Source organism: Electrophorus electricus, chromosome 25, assembly GCF_013358815.1.
Source record: "Electrophorus electricus isolate fEleEle1 chromosome 25, fEleEle1.pri, whole genome shotgun sequence".
NCBI lineage: Eukaryota > Metazoa > Chordata > Actinopteri > Gymnotiformes > Gymnotidae > Electrophorus > Electrophorus electricus.
This window is the reverse complement of record NC_049559.1, coordinates 2,532,589-2,549,303: the sequence shown is the minus strand read 5'-3', so window position 1 is coordinate 2,549,303 and position 16,715 is coordinate 2,532,589. Positions and strand designations below refer to the sequence as shown.

General features: G+C 41.5%; 2 protein-coding genes and 1 long non-coding RNA gene across 4 annotated transcripts; all 3 read left to right on the top strand.

Moving 5' to 3' along the window:
- The first annotated feature begins 1,119 nt into the window (after positions 1–1,119).
- LOC118240788 lies at positions 1,120–3,130 on the top strand. 2 transcript variants are annotated; one of them, XR_004775618.1, is made up of 7 exons: positions 1,120–1,136; positions 1,265–1,344; positions 1,463–1,588; positions 1,689–1,756; positions 2,066–2,135; positions 2,212–2,350; positions 2,988–3,130. It is a non-coding gene; the product is annotated as an uncharacterized LOC118240788 (long non-coding RNA). The 2 variants fall into 2 exon arrangements; XR_004775619.1 differs by having other exon boundaries at positions 2,976–3,130.
- A 2,601-nt stretch (positions 3,131–5,731) lies between these two features.
- On the top strand, positions 5,732–11,631 carry hcn5 (hyperpolarization activated cyclic nucleotide-gated potassium channel 5). The gene is made up of 10 exons (XM_027027946.2): positions 5,732–6,726; positions 6,963–7,149; positions 7,237–7,341; positions 7,450–7,587; positions 7,761–7,922; positions 8,191–8,284; positions 8,398–8,525; positions 8,614–8,760; positions 9,721–9,958; positions 10,187–11,631. The coding sequence occupies exons 1-10, from the start codon at positions 6,545–6,547 to the stop codon at positions 10,342–10,344; spliced, it is 1,539 nt and encodes a 512-aa protein (XP_026883747.2). The 5' UTR covers positions 5,732–6,544; the 3' UTR covers positions 10,345–11,631.
- A 95-nt stretch (positions 11,632–11,726) lies between these two features.
- Positions 11,727–16,350, top strand: ska3 (spindle and kinetochore associated complex subunit 3). Its single transcript, XM_027027935.2, has 11 exons — positions 11,727–12,347; positions 12,501–12,565; positions 12,671–12,845; positions 13,090–13,555; positions 13,653–13,756; positions 14,284–14,480; positions 14,718–14,894; positions 14,994–15,161; positions 15,285–15,382; positions 15,712–15,842; positions 15,930–16,350. The coding sequence occupies exons 1-11, from the start codon at positions 12,236–12,238 to the stop codon at positions 16,100–16,102; spliced, it is 1,866 nt and encodes a 621-aa protein (XP_026883736.2). The 5' UTR covers positions 11,727–12,235; the 3' UTR covers positions 16,103–16,350.
- The last annotated feature ends 365 nt before the right edge of the window (positions 16,351–16,715 follow it).

Below are 16,715 nucleotides of genomic sequence, written 5' to 3'. Positions count from 1 at the left end.
TCCTGCTTGACGGAGCCTTCTAGTTGCCAGATGCTCAGGTACCCGTTCAGAACCAGAGGCTTCACATGGGTCTAAATGAACTGTTTAATCATGAGTGCTTAAGGAGGTGCTGTGATGCTCAGAGATATAAACCACTTGGTCTCCCTGTTGCTGTGTGTAGATGTTTTTCAGATCTGCAGCAGGCCCGGCTCACCACTCGCAGCACAAAGCAGAAGGTGCAGCTCCTGGGAGCCCTGCTTGAGTGTGTTTCAGCCCGCTGCCCTGCATTCGAAGAGGACTATGAACAGGTCCAGCTAAATGGCCCCCTCAGCCATTCAGAACACATCAGAACCTCACGCAGTACCCTGCAGGAACTGCACACGGCCACCTTTTTTTTCTCACCGTGCTGCTGTTGAAGTCCAGGAGCAAAGCCTCCTCTGATGTTCTCCTGTGCTGTCCTCCACAGGATGCTCATGAGTTCCTGATGCTCTGCTTACTGCAGCTGAAAGAGGAGGGAGAGACTCAGGGCCTCTTTTTTCTCTTACATCTGCCCTGTGGAAAACTTTTGAGTTTCATATCAAGTCTGTGCTCACATGCACCAGGTAATTATGTATCACTGTTCCATATCTCATTTGTGTTAATGGACTGGTCTTAACCAGTCTTAACGTGTTTGTTTAAAGTACATTTTCTCACAGAGAGCAGGCGCTTTCTCCGGACATCTCTGTTTAAAGTGTTCATGAAAGTTTCACAACATACATAACTTAAATGTGAACATTTAAAATGCTCACCAGTTCAGCTTCTATTCATCACATAACTTTCAAATCCCAGAGTGTGTGAGTTTGGGAAAACATAACTGACATGGACTGAGCATTCTACGTGCTCTGCTGGCTTTGCATTAGTGTACATGTTTACTGCTTTGATGCTCCACATTAGATAAGCTGTTATCTACGAGTAAAACATACACAAGCATATTAGCATGTGATAACTCACACACTGTATAAGGGATGCAGCAAGTTATTTCTGTGCAAATGTTTTAATATTTCTGTTCTCCATTTTGTGAAAGCTGTGGACAGCAGAGCTGCAGAGTGGATGTCTACAACTACCTCTCTGTTAATCTGAGCCCTACTACGACCGACAGTCTACACACTTACTTTAAGGTCTGTCACGTTACACACCCTCTTTGGATAACGCTTCATTACTGTGTTGTAAAGGAGAGAATACAATTATGACATGCTGCCATTTTGATTTTATCACTCTCAATGAAAGGGTCTCTTTCTTTTTTCAGCCAACACTACTTGAGCATTTTTGTGAGTGTGAAGTAGGCTGCAAGGCAACTGAAGAGGTGGAGATTTTCACACTGACACGGTGAGTCTCGTCTGACGTAGATGACCTTAAATAATGAGTTTTAAACCAGTCCAACACACACACCCTCCTCCACTCACACACACTTCCAGTCCTTAAGTCACTTTTCCTCTTGGAACAGTATTTTCGTCCTCCACCTTAAGCGGTTTGACATGCTGGGCCAAAAGCTCTCAGACGTGATGGACGTCCCGTCCGAGCTGGATCTCTCTGCCCTTCCTGGGGTGGCTTCTCTCAGGCAGCAGTCGAGGTGAGCTCGTACCATCAACCCGTGCCCACATACTTCTCTGTCCACCCATTCCCATTTAGCTACAAAATGCTGACTGAATGGCTTTGTGGTTTGTCCTCAGTGGAGCAGCGGGAACCCAGGAAAAACCACAAAACGATAAACTGGGGGAAAACTCCAGTCCCCAGCCAGGTAGAGTTGTGCCATTTTCTTACAGTGGAGTGATAATACAGCTGTGTATAAGTATCTGCCATAATGACTAAGTTATTTTAACCCATCAGTAGTAAATGAGAGAGGAGAAGGACAGGGAGCTAGAGGACAGCAAGTAAGCCTACCGGTGAGGAGAGAGAGAGACCAAAAAGAAGAGAGATGCAAGCTGAGAGAGACACAGAGACAGAATGAGAGAGAATGAAAGAGGCCTGTTAATACAGAGATGGCGTTCGAGCCGTGATGCGTTTTCAGTTAATCATATGAAAAAAAAGATGTATTTGTTTGTTGCAGGAATGTGCACCCACTGGCACCTACAGACTCCAGGCGGTGGTTTCTCATTTAGGTGACAGCATGGACCATGGTGAGTAATCTGACATTATTTATACACGTGCAGTAGAAACTATTAAATGACTAAGGACCACCGACTACTCCGACAGGCCACTATATCAGTGACACAGCTGAGGGAGAAGGACAGAGCTGGTTGTCATTCAGTGACTTAAAAGTATCAAGAAGCACTGAGCCAGCCATCCTGAAGAGCAGGACAAAAACAGCCCACCTGCTTTTCTACGTGCACAGGTAGAATCTCACCTTTCAAACTTGGGAATGTAGGTACCTCAGTCTAGGAGCACTCTAACAGAAACAAGTTTTACAAGCTTATATATGTAGGGAGTAAATTAGCCTTTACTGTGCCCTGGGACTGCAGGTCTCTTGTGCATGACAGGTGAGTGAGGCCTACTCCCAGCACCGGTTGGCAGGTGCTAACCTTCTTTCTCAGTCCTTTCACCCTTCCCTCTCTGTAAAAGAATTTAAAAAATTTTAACCCATTAAAATGAGCCATTTTTTATTCTCCACAAAATAGTAAATGCCCTCTCTGGTGTTCTTGTTAAAACGCTTTTTCCATATTTTTAACCCATAGATTATAACATGAATAATACTATACTTGTCAAGTCAACATATTTTGATGGTGTCCTAGTGTCAGTTATTGTCTTCTAATCGCTATTGGAGATGTACAAGTCCCCATTCTTTATCCCCAACATTGTTCATACTAAAAGATTAATTTCTTTTCCAAGTAGCACATGGCAGTGATTAAACACCTATTTACATGGACGTCACTTCCATCGCTACATATGAGAACACTACCAGGGTGCTTCACTGACGGAGGAAGAGCTTCAGTCCTTATTGAGAAATAACCAACTTGTAGTTTAATTGCTAGGAGTGAACCAGAAGCTCTGACGTGATGTTGCTCGGTAGGATCAGACGCAACAGATGACACAGGAACAGGGTCGTCACCAAATCTCAACATCATCTGAAAAGCCTAAATCAAATAAAGAATATGCTAAAATCTTTCTGAACTGAGCTGTGTCTAAAACTGTGTGTTAATTCGCCCTGGCAGCTAATTCTTCCAGCGTTGGTTATGAAAAAGCACTGCTTTGTGAAATCTGATTTTTGTTTTTTAGAGTCAAGTTTTCAGAATTTATCCATCACACTTTGTTTTTTCCCCCAGTATACTTAAAAATGGTACCAAGGTAAGTGGATCCTCTCTATATATTGCTGGACCCCAAAACCAAATATAAGCAAAAATCATACAATGTACATTTGTAGACATTTCAAATCTTTATGACAAATATAAAATTCATGTAAAAATTACACAGTTGAAAAGCATATGTGATAGAGGAATTCTGAAAACATTTCAATTCAGCATAAAACATGCTGTAGTCCAACTATTTTAGTTTGGGGGAAAGATTTCAGTCACCCACGCAGTAGTGCATTGGACCTGTGGTCAGCAGATAAGTTCACCTGTTTAGCTTTCAGCTTTGACATAATATTACTGCGCCTGGCGCTTGAGAGAAAAACACGATGCACACTGGCTTGAGACCGAGTCAGTGTTGTCGGCGGCAGAAAAGGTTTCCAGATTCAAGGTCAGTTGAAGCATAAGGTCAAGACGCTACAGCCTGTCCTCTACAAAGAACCAAGGAGCTGCCGCAGAGCTGGCTGCGTCTCGCGCTACTCTGAAGGTCTCACAAGAAATGGAACATGAGAAAAAACGCTGGAGAACCATGAAGCTGAGACCAGACAGAGACTTGCGCTGCAAGAAGCAGAAAATGCTGCCAAATGACATGCAGAGAAGTGCGGACATCTAGGTTGCTCAGAGACAGTTAAAATGATGCAAGGGCAAAGCTGCAAGTGAACAAGAAGTGAGCTCAAGTGACATAAGCGAAGCTTCATGAGTGCAAGCTTAGGCGTTTCGCCTACAGGTTTTGAATGTTTTGGTCCCAGAAACAATCTTTTCCTGCATTGTTCATCTTGCAACTCAGATTTGTGTCACAAGAGGTCAGCCTTCAGCAGGACAAAACCTGAGGGCTCATCCGTTAGGGCAGTGGAGTCCCACATCTGTTCCTGCTGATCTATTGGCCTGCAGAGTTTAGTTCCCACCCTAATCTATCATACCTGATCCAGTTAAACAAGTCCTTCAGTAGTTTCTTAATATTAGAGCCAGGTGTATTTAGATTAGGGTTGGAACTAAACTCACCAGGACTGGACTTGGCTACCCCTGTGTCATGGACTTATTCAAACATCACTGAAGGGTTGCAACAGGCCTTTTGGTACATCCAAGTGCACTTTATTTTGAAGCTGCAATAGCCTGTATCAAACTTTTTTTCTACTTGGACTGTTTTGTGGGCAAATAAAAAATATATGCAATATAAATCTAGAATATAAATATAATGTATAATTTACTTTCAGTTGTCATACTAAGAAATAGTAGAAGCAGTAATCCGCTACCTGTAAAAATAACTGAACGTTACAACTCTGTTTTTGAATACATCTTTATGGATTCTATTTTTGGATAAAACTGTCAGAAGTAAATGAAGATGTTATCTTAGTGGCCCTTTGTCACCTAATTTTAATTATTTGAATTTTTTCTCTGTTTGAGAAAGATTTTTGCAGGCTACTGCATTGTTTTCCACGAAGTTTAAAATGCCAAAGGTCAGGAAGCTCAATATAGGAACTGAGTTGGTGTTTCTTTGACTAGATGTAGCATAGCAATTGGAAAAGCTTTAATCATCATTTTATATTCTTTTATTGACTAGTTGAGGTTGTATACCGTACTAAGTTCTTTATAGTTCATGAAATTCTCATTTATAACTAAAATATGAATATTAAGGACCAAATGTTTTAAAAATATTGATTTTTCCATACCAATACCCATATAAGAGCAAATTGTCATGTGCTAGTCAGATGGTGACAGTGATGACCATCTATGTCAACACCTTGATGAACTGTGGCGTCCTTTAGCCTTTGTTGTGTTTCTCGGTAATTGCTAGCATGGATTCCAGCTGGCATTGGCTGCGTTTGGAAGAAAGTTAAAGCTTGCGAGTGTCACGGACGAGGAAGAAAGAAAAGGAAGCAAGCGCTTAATGAAAAATAACGACAACAAAACTGAGCATGAAAGTGCACTTATTACAACAAAGGAAGCCAACGTGACCTTAATGACCAACAACGGTCAACTGGAGCACTAAACAATAATGTAACAACAACCCCCAGGCCATGTGACTGGCAATGGACATGGGCAAACATAAACACAAGTCCATGTCTTAGTGGAGGGGGTTTCATTGCTAAGAAATAATATAAAAATGAAAACCAAAATCATCTATGAAAGCTAACTCATTTTTTGGCCTGTCATGTATATCTACTGTTTTTACATTGCTGAATAAGTCTGAACTTAGTGTGTTTGTATCTATGAACGAGGCTGAGCTGAAACACGGTGCTTCCTGAACTGATGCTGAACCAGACGGATGATATAAGGCAGGAGGACACACCTGGACAGCTCATGGGTTTGGTTTGTTTTTGTTTGCATGTCTGTTTATGTTTTTTCCCCTCAGAAAATTTATTTATGTACAAATTATTTATGTAAATGTAACCAGATGTCACCAGATGTCATTTTTTAAATGTCTTTTCAAAAACTTAGATAAATTGTTATTATTGTTTGCAAAGAATAAATGGTCTTCTCTAACTCTGTTTGAATATGTGAATTCAGTGTTGTATTTCAGTAACACTAAATGAAGTTTAGAAGTCTGGGAAAATGGAAGCTCAGTTAACCGTTGCATTATTTTTGGTGCAACACTGAAACTTAACCCTGTACCTTGACACTTAGGGAGCTGATGCAAAGGTGCCTAAAATCAGGTCTGTAATTCTACACTGTACACAGTGTGTTCTGTAGCGCTACCACAGAAGAGTGGTGGACGTTTTTATTACTTGCATCATAAAACCCCAAAACTAACAAACTTTTTATGCATTTTTGTGCAGATTCCTCCATTTCGATTCATTTTTGCACAGTTAAGCCAATCGGTCGTTAATGAGTAGCAAAGCTGTCACTCTAGCACCAGAATAACTCGGTGTTTAGTTTTGTCCGAATCAACTATTGGTTCAGATGACACATAACCATGATATTCAAAACCTCTCAATTGTGAGGCTGAGCGAGTCTACTTTCGAGACGTGCCTAATTTGTGTGTGCATGAAGCGGAAATACTGAATAGTTGATGAGCTTAGCACTAGTGAAGGGACGCAGAGAATAGGGAGTCTGACACCAGCTGTCTTCTTTACCACCCCACCTAGGCTGTACTGGAAATGTGCCGTGTGTATGCTAGTTAGTACATGGGGCAGAAAAACAAGCACTCAGCGAAAAAAAGAGTACCGGAACAAAGTTTTCAGCAACGCAGTGATTTAAAAAGGGGAGGACTGCGATAAAGAGTGCTTAGTCAGGGAGCCAAGATGGAGAGGCAAGCACCTGGGAACACAGGATGTTTTAGCAAAGACTGGTGCATGAGTCTGCTATTGCCACAGTTAAACAGGCAGTCTCTTCACGTGTATGGTAGCGAAGTGGCTGTGGAGATCGAGTGCATTAAACAAAGAAAAAGGGGGCTCTTCGTTATCCATCCCTTCAGTACTTTCAGGTACCATGTGTGCGGTGTCGGTCCTTCAATCTTATCGAGAACCTAAAGACGTTCTATGACACAGCACCACATGCTTGCTTTCAAGTTTTAGAGATGCATGTTTTTACAGTGAAGTAGTGTAAATATATAAATCATCTATATGACTGATGCAATATGCTTAACTGCAATGTCTAGCTTCTATTCCTTATGTCATAAAAACGATGCTGTAAGAAGTTTTGATTCTTGTTTGTTTGTAGGAGTTACTACATAACATGCATGGTGGTCGTTATATTTATGAACCTGATTGGGATCCCGATGGAGATTTCCTATTTGAACGGTCATCGCGGAGTTGGCTGGGGGGGGTTTAATGTGTTCTCGGACACTCTGTTCCTGATTGACATTGGGTTGAACTTCAGGACGGGCATAGTTACAGAGGACAGTGAGGTAACCCTTTCAACCAGACACAAAACCTACCTAAGTGCTAAAAAATATTGCCTGACTGAAAACTGTTCAATTCTGTCTATTCCACAGGCAGCCGTTCTTGATATAAAATGCATCAGACAGATGTATTTAAAGGGCTGGTTTATAGCAGATGTGATTACATCATTTCCAGTTGGTTGCATAGTATTTGTTGTGGTAGGGTCTTACTTCTTCTATATTAAACAAACAAAAAAAAAACAACTCATTGGATTTATTTAGAAAAGTATTTCTGAGATTTCCCTCTGTTTTTGTTTGGCTTTGCAGAACATGCATTACTATAGTGAATATTCCTCAGAGACGTCCTCTGCAATGGCGTCATTGCTCACGTTTCTAAAAATCCTCAGCCTTGTCCGCCTGCTGCGCGTGTCCCGGCTGGTCCGGTTTTTAAATGAAGCGGAACAAGTGAGCAGCTTTAAGGCCAACGTGTGGAATCCACCGTCTGGACTAAACCACCTCAGCCATGCTGCACTTTTCATTTTTTCACCACAATACCATGACAGCTGTATCATTTGTTTGATATTCTGTGTAATATTATTACTATAGCTATTTTAATATCATGTCATTTTGCTCAAAAGGTTACAAATTCGGACCATGAGATGGCTCGAGTGCTCTTTAGGGTCATGTCTGTATTTATGGTCATCTTCCTCCTGTGTCACTGGAATGGATGCGTGCAATATTTTGTTCCTATGCTGAAGGCGTTCCCCATAGATTGTTGGATCCAACGGGAAAATCTCATGGTACTTGGTTGTAGCTCACACACAGCGTGACTAATATTGTTTTGCAGGGGTGTAGTTAACTGGGGGGGGGGGTTTATTTGCTTACTGCCAGCATTTTAAACATGTTTTGTGGTACTTGGATTAATGATTACTTTTATTTATTCATATGCTAAGAGTTTTTCTGCATGCAAAATATCTTTAAAACCTTTTCATTTATAACTGAGTGAAATATAGGTGAAATCTAATTTGTTTTTAATAAAAGTAAATGAAATATAAGTATGCTTTTCAGAATGCCACAGTGATAGAGAAGTATACAGTTGGGGTCTTTCGCGCACTCTCTCATATGACTGCAACATCGTATGGTGCATCCGGGTTACCAACAAGTAAAGAGTCACTTCTAATCTAAACACACCTATCCTTCCAATTTCTTTGCAAATCACAGAGTATCTTCATGTCTTTCTTTTTGTTGTTGTTCTTCTTCTTCTTCTCGCTCTAGATGAGGTAGAGCTATGGATCGTCGTTACCAGCATGGTGTCAGGAGCTATAATGTATACGTTCCTGGTCGCCAACACGGTGACCCTCATGACAGAAGCAGACATAACATCATGGACTTATATTAGCAAGGTGCAGGAACGCACAGCGCTTTAAAGAGGCAGACACACACCATCACTTTTCAAGTAGTGATATTTGTGTGATCTTTTTTCTCTTGTAGAACAATCATCTGAAAGGCTATATGAAAGAAATTAAGCTTCCCAAAGACCTGTGTACGCGTATCAACAGCTACTTTAAGACTCGCTACGGTGGGAAGTGGTATGATGAAAAGGAAGTTCTGAATTGGGTGTCTTCATCACTCAGAGAGGTATCACATAGTGATTTAAACATGTATTTTTGCAGTGACTAGATTTGAGTGCTGTTTATCTCAGTGACTAGATTTGAGTGCTGTTTATCTCAGTAACTAGATTTGAGTGCTGTTTATCTCAGTAACTAGATTTGAGTGCTGTTTATCTCAGTAACTAGATTTGAGTGCTGTTTATCTCAGTGACTAGATTTGAGTGCTGTTTATCTCAGTGACTAGATTTGAGTGCTATTTATCTCAGTAACTAGATTTGAGTGCTGTTTATCTCAGTAACTAGATTTGAGTGCTGTTTATCTCAGTGACTAGATTTGAGTGCTGTTTATCTCAGTGACTAGATTTGAGTGCTGTTTATCTCAGTGACTAGATTTGAGTGCTGTTTATCTCAGTGACTAGATTTGAGTACTGTTTATCTCAGTGACTAGATTTGAGTGCTGTTTATCTCAGTGACTAGATTTGAGTGCTGTTTATCTCAGTGACTAGATTTGAGTGCTGTTTATCTCAGTGACTAGATTTGAGTGCTGTTTATCTCAGTAACTAGATTTGAGTACTGTTTATCTCAGTGACTAGATTTGAGTGCTGTTTATCTCAGTGACTAGATTTGAGTGCTGTTTATCTCAGTGACTAGATTTGAGTGCTGTTTATCTCAGTGACTAGATTTGAGTGCTGTTTATCTCAGTGACTAGATTTGAGTGCTGTTTATCTCAGTAACTAGATTTGAGTACTGTTTATCTCAGTAACTAGATTTGAGTACTGTTTATCTCAGTAACTAGACTTGAGTACTGTTTATCTCAGTAACTAGATTTGAGTGCTGTTTATCTCAGTAACTAGATTTGAGTGCTGTTTATCTCAGTAACTAGATTTGAGTACTGTTTATCTCAGTAACTAGATTTGAGTGCTGTTTATCTCAGTGACTAGATTTGAGTGCTGAATAAATGAACGAAACAACTGTTTGAATTTTTGAAGGAGATTTTGATGATCATGTGTTCGCATCTTGTGAGAAAAGTTCCCATCTTCCGAAACTGCAATGAAATCATTATGAGCACCGTCCTCCTACAACTACAGTATGAGGTATTCCAGGAGGGGGATGTCATCATGTACCCAGATACTCCATGCGATCGCATGTTCTTTATTGAGCATGGACACGTCATCTTGCAGAGGAACTCTTTTAAGAGGGAGCTGGATGACGGGGACTATTTTGGAGGTTGGTATTTGGGACACAAGACATTTGTCTTTTAAAACTTAGAGAACGCAGGGCAAAATGCTAAATACGTTAGCAATTCTAATAATATTACTAATAGCTTTGACAGACCTACGAAATTAGTTTGGTCAAAATCAATTCAAACAGCTAATCGCTTGATGATTTGAAAAAAATTAACCCAACATGCTATTTTGTTCTTCATGCACATTGTTTATCTTTTGCCTTTCCCAGAGATCTGTCTCCTGACCAGGGGAAATAATTTGGATAGAGTTTACGCACAATCTGCATGTTATCTGTTCTCTCTATCTGTGGAAAGATTTTATCAAATACTTGAGGACTACCCAGAGCTTATGAAAGACTTGGAGAGAGCGGTAGGGCCTAAACTTTGATCCATGTCCCTGAAGCCCATATAGACTCAGGGTTCCAACCAGTACATGAGGCCAAAGCACACAGTACCCAATGAATATATGTTTGCACATACAGTAAATTAGATTTATATATGACACACTTCTCAGGAACGTTTACTGTAACTAATATAGTTTATAAAATCACTACTGATAATTGCCCTATATGTTTGTTTTTTCTTGGAAAACACAGGCTAACAACTACTCAAGGAAATAAATCACTTTATGGTTATGATGTTATGTTAAAGCTTGATTAAATGTTGCATGATTTAAATCTGGTGTGTTAGCCTAACTAAATACAAAATATGTATTGCATACGTTTAGTTTACATTACGTTACTCTGTTATCCACAGCAATTTAGTTTCATTGATGTTACAGGTGTAGATAAGTGTAGTGTCAGGAGTCTTGCCAAGGACTCATTGATGTTACAGGTGTAGATGAGTGTAGTGTTGGGAGTCTTATCCAATGACTCTGAGTGATGTTACAGGTCTCAGTGAGTGTAGTGATAGCAGTCTTTTCCAAGGACTCTTATTGATGTTACAGGTGTAGGTGAGTGTTGTGATCAGAGTCTTATCCAAGGACTCTTATTGATGTTACAGGTATAGATGAGTGTAGTGTTAGGAGTCTTGCCCAAGGACTCATTGATGTGACAGGTATAGGTGAGTGTAATGTTTTGTGTCTTGCCCAGGGACTCTTATTGATGTTACAGGCGTAGATAAGTGTAGTGATAAGACTCTTAAAAAAGGACTCTTATTGATGTTACAGGTGTTGGTGAGTGTAGTATATCTCAGCCATACCAAACCTTTCTCAAGCTATTTAACATTCAATTGGCTAGACAGTTTGGTTTTCAGCCCAGTTTTACTTCAGAAGCAACATGGCAAGTTTCACTTGCTTTTTTAAAGTGGATGTGTATTGGGACAAAATGAAAAATATTCCCTGGATCTGGAATTTATTCTAATTAACAAATAAGGGCTTGACATCATTACTTCTTTAGCTGCCCTTGAAATATCATTTACATTCTGAATGATAATCTGATAAGACAGAAGATAACATATGTATAAGATATATGACCAAGGAAGAGATATTAAACAAACACTAATACTTTAAACATTGAAGAAATAATACAATTTCTTTATCATTTCCACCAATATATATGAAAACCACATTTTAACAAAATAACTAAAATACAGATTTGGCATTTTTTATCAGACCATCATTACTATAACCCCAGGGGCAGGTCAGTCCTAAAGGTACTCAACTAGTAATCAGAAGATACCAGCCCCACCTACACCCAGCTGCCACTGTTGGGCTCCTGAATTGTGTTCAGTCAGACTTTTAAATCACTTTGCATAAAAGCCTCTGTTAAATGTATATGGTACACAAAATTAAACAGAGAAATGAGATAATATGTTTCAAACATGGCAGCAGGAAAACGTTAGGTCACACTGGCAACGAAACCCAACTGGGCTTACGCACTTCCGGCTAACACCGGAAGGAGCGCTAAATTTGAAAAGTCTCAAACCTAAGGCTAGGTAGCGTTGGGATAGTTGTGGGCATTTGTGTAGCAGCTATTTAATAGAGTTATTGTGTTCATTTACAATCCCAACTGAAGTAGTGTATCTTGTAATATTGGGAGATTAAGCTACGTTAGCTAGCTGCATTTTCTAGACTTTCCTGCAAAATACGCAGCTAAACTAGCTAACTAAGTACATAGCTTTCGAATTATAGCTAGCTATCTTGCTAGGTTAGCTAACGCTACGTTGGCGTTTTGTTAAACTGGATTTCAGTTTAACAATCATTTCGTTAGCTAGCTCGCTAACCTCTGGCGTTAGTTTAATTAGGTTAAGCTGCTTTTCCAAACTGTCCCTTGGATGCAATGGAAACGTCGCAGCGCTTCTTCGCTCAGGTCCGGAACCTGGTCGTGTTTTTAGAGACGGAGAGAGCGAAGCTGGAGCACGCTGCGAGCAGCAACATCAACGAAGAGCAAGGTAGCGTTACGCGATCTTAGCTGCTCAAATGTTCTCCCCGACTGTTATTGATTGTCAGCCTATCGCGCTTGTCATGCTCGTTTAAGTTATAGCATGTCTTACGGCTTTCCTGGTCATGTTGTTGGATGATTCTCATTGAACTAACTTGTTTAGACGACACAGCCAGTGGGGCGGTCCAGGCACTACATGAGCTCCACTCTGAGGTTAGAGGACTGAAGGTAACCACCGAGAGCTCGTTAGTAATTATAGTCTGGCTGGGGTGCGTGTTGGCATCTGTTGTCTTAGCAGTCACAGAGATGACTAACAGTCGGGCACGTTTTCAGAAACGGGTCCAAAGCCAAGTGGCATCTCATCAGGCTGGGAATGCAGAGCTGAGCAGCTTCATTAGGGCCTGCATGGTGGTGAAACAGCGAACCACCGAAGACCTTGATAGAATCAGGAGCCACTATGAGAAATATGGATACAAACCACAAGAAAAGGCTTTCCAAAAAACCTCAGGTGCAACTTTACAACTACATTTTGTTCAGTATTATCCACCATTTGTAATCCTTAAAAACAAACGTTAACAAGTATGTCTTTATGTCCATGGTTTTCAGTCGTCCAGATCATTCAGTTGTCTAGTGGTAGTAGTAAGTTAAAGCAAGTAGACATTCAAAATCGTAGACTTTTGCATAGTGTTGTTGGCATGGTGAGCTGTGTTGACTAGACTACGTCTGTTATTTACTTTGCTTTGTTTGCCTAGAGGGAAATGGTAAAGGTGAGACAGAGTCCAGGCGTCCTGTAGAAGAAGTGCCGGGGAGAGGGCTAACTGGGGTGACGGTTGAAGAGGAGGAGGAAGAGGCTCAGGTTCGGATTGCGGCTCCGGAAACGCCCGAGAAGACGCCTCCTGCAGCCGACGACCAGATGCGCACGCCGCAGCTCTCGGACTTCGGACTCTCCACGTTCCACCTCCAGATGGTGCTTGGCAACGCAGAACCGTCCGATGGTGTAGCTCGTCCCCCAGCCCTGACTCTCTCCCCGCCCCCGTTCGTCATGACGACGGAGCCATCGCAGCCGAAGACACCCAGGTGCTCTCTGCGCATGGACGAGGATGCTCCTACCCCTCGACTGGAAGACTTCGGCATCACGGAACACACGATGTGTTTGAATAATGACTTCACCATGGACCTGTTTCGTAAGAACCCGACAAAGGACAGGAATGCTGACAGGTAGACTCGCATCATTAATCTCATTGAAAGTTGTAATTGAGTGAGCATCCAGTAGGAAACGTGTGTTAATTGTGGACATGCGTTGTGTGTGTTGTAGCTTTAAAAGCAAAATGGGAGATGTTTCAAAACATCACCTCAAAACACCACCTCAAAACACCTCTACTCTGCCATCTGGTGGCCAATCTCAGAAGTGTTCCCGTGGTAAAACCCCTTCCTTCATTTTTTCTTTAGCTGAATTTCAAATGAAATTTCTTTGATCCTAATGGGTTTGGAGAACTGTAGTATTATTAATGTTATTATATTATTATAAATATGCCAGAACTACTTAAAACTTCCTGTCTGAGGTTACCTGCAGTTTCCTTCACCACTGGTTAATTCAGTAGCATAATATGGCATAGGTACTATACTGCCAAGTACTGCTCCTGGACTAATTAAAATGCTATCTGTCCAGGACTGTACATGCACTGTACCACACAGACTCTGTAAATGTGCCCTACCTGTTTGCTGATGGTGCAGTTCTACGCATCAGTGCTTGTGTGTTTACCCCATTTTGGTGCTAACTTCTAGCAGCTACATTTAAAGGAGGAAAATTATTATTCATAATTCCCCAGGTCTCATGATTTGACTATAAGATTTTTCATGTCACATGTGCTTGTGTCAGAGAGAGTTCCAGTGGCCCTGTCCTGAGAAATTCACCATCTCTTTTTTTTTTCTCTTGCGGTTGGTAGAGAGCATGGAATCTCCAGAAGTGCCTGTTTTCTCCATTCTGGAGATTACAGTGAATAAACAGTTGGCTCCACCCTCTGCTCCGTCAACCAGAGAGAGTGAGCCTCAATCCCCCCCTGGTCATGGTAACGGAGCCGCAACGCCTGAACTTCCTGTGTTTGAGACACCTTATATCACCAAGCTTGTCAGCGCAAGAAAGGTGTGTTGCTGAAGGCATCCTGGAGACGTGAGTGCTTGATGGTGTGGGTCAGGAGTGTGCAGTAAGGGTTAGGTCTTCACAAGAGAGTAACCAAAGTGAACTAAATGTTAAAAGTAAACTTCATGAAGTGCGTTTGTGTGCTTGTGCATCCGTGTCCACATTGGCCTACTACAGGCCTACTGAACAACGGTATATAATCCTTTCAGTTAGCCCACTGTGACCTTGTCACTGTTCCAGGGAGGTAGACAGGATCGTCTCCCATCCCTGACCAGCCTGTCGGAGCCCTCGGAGTGCTTGCCCGGAACAGTTGCATTATCTGACCAGCCCCAGATGCCAGTCGGTCTTCCTCAGGAAAAGAACACCACGCCTGAAATGCCAAGCATGCAGTCCTATTTCGGCAGCTCCTTGCCATGTGTAAGTAGCTGCCGTTACTTATGACTCGCGTATTAACAGGGTTCAGGCCTCTGTGAAAGCCAGTTCTCTTCACCACATGACCGATCTGCCGGGCTGAAGATGGGCGGAGGCAGGTGGGCTGATCCCCTGGCCCCTGCTGTGCCCACGGAGGAGGAGCACACCCAGGACTGGTGTCTGGCCACCCCACGCCTCCGCATGGATTTCCAAGAAGAGCCACGCACACCGGAGATGCCTGACATGAGTTCCGTCACGCAGGATATCTTCAAAGTAAGACGTTGCCGCGTCCTGTGGGATCGCTACAGATATGGGGGTGTATAATGAAACGTTGGCTTGTAACATCCTTGGCCAGGCTACAGCCACTGAATCTCGTATGCTCTCTTGACCTTGAAGCTCGTGTCTCAGGGAAATTGCAAAAAACCCACCGCCACGTCAGTACAGCAAACCTCGAAGGCTCGTTTGCAGACATCGGCACCTGGGAAGGAGAACAGGTGAGAGACGTGTGCCCCAGTCAGCAGTTATCCTGCGGTCCAGTGATCAACCCCAGGTGGCCCAGTTTGCACGTAGGAAGCACGTAACATGTATGCAGTCATTTTGTTCAGGGAAATTAAATTAGCTGTTATCTGATTCCTTAATGTGCTGCTGTGACTTTGCTTAGGTCTGCCAGTAAGATTCACTCAGCTCAGTTCTGTAGTGACTAATACTGGATTCCGATAACCTAGAAATATTCAACATGCTTGGAATCAAGTGCATAATGTAAAATATTTTTGACTATTGTTCTCTCTTCCTCTGTTTAAATTATTGCTGTTCTACTGGACAGAGCTCACAGTCTTGCTCCAGTGTCTGAGGAGGAGTTTCACAGATTGGCCTCTTACATGAAACAGATCCCCCTCTCCAGTTTGAACCAAGCAATCGACAAACTCAACCGAGTCACTGAGGAGAGATGTAGAGGTCAGTGGACACTCTGCCTTCTTAGCTCACATTCACGTCCGAACCCGTCCGGCGTATAAACAATACACTTAATTTTGATTCTGACAGATGGTGAGCCCAACTTTGAAGTGTTCCATATGGAAGATTTGAGGAAGCTTCTGGAGGCGGGGCCTCAGGCCCCCATGTACATCTTGGGTCTTGTTGAGCTGAAAAGATTGGAGAACGTGCAGGGTTTTGGAAGGAATGCAACGTTCAAGATCCTGACAAAGACATCAGATTAGAAGTCTTGAACCAGACATTAACACATTTTAATTTCCTCTGTGGTCCCATGCATATATATTTTGCTTAAAAAAAAAACATTAAATGTTTTTATTGGTAGTTCAGTGCTTGCTAGTTGGAACTTCAGAATATGAAATCTCCCAAAAATATTTTCTTGTTTAAGTAGAAAATGTTCTCAGTTATTAATAGAATAATCTACTTATTCTGTATTTTAAGTGTAAAAAGTACATTATTTTGATAATAAATATATTTAAATAAAATATACTTGCCTATAGAAATTGTTATACTGTCATTTTAGTTTTCTCTTGAAGCATATCCGAGTCACCGTAGAACTGAAATAGTGGTCAACAGGGTGCTCTTTCCTTTAAATTTACCCATTTTAACACAAATTAATAATTTATGTCTGATGGTGTACATGAAACTTCTTTCAATTTGGTTAATAGAATTCAAGTCTATCTTCTGCACTTGCACTGGTGTGGATGCATTTCTGTCAGGCTGCAAACAGGACAGATAGCTCTGGATGATGTAAACATGTGTCTGTACTTCACCCTGCAATATATGGATACACATATTTGACAACTTTGGCTTGGCAACCTTTTCTGATTTGTTATTGAG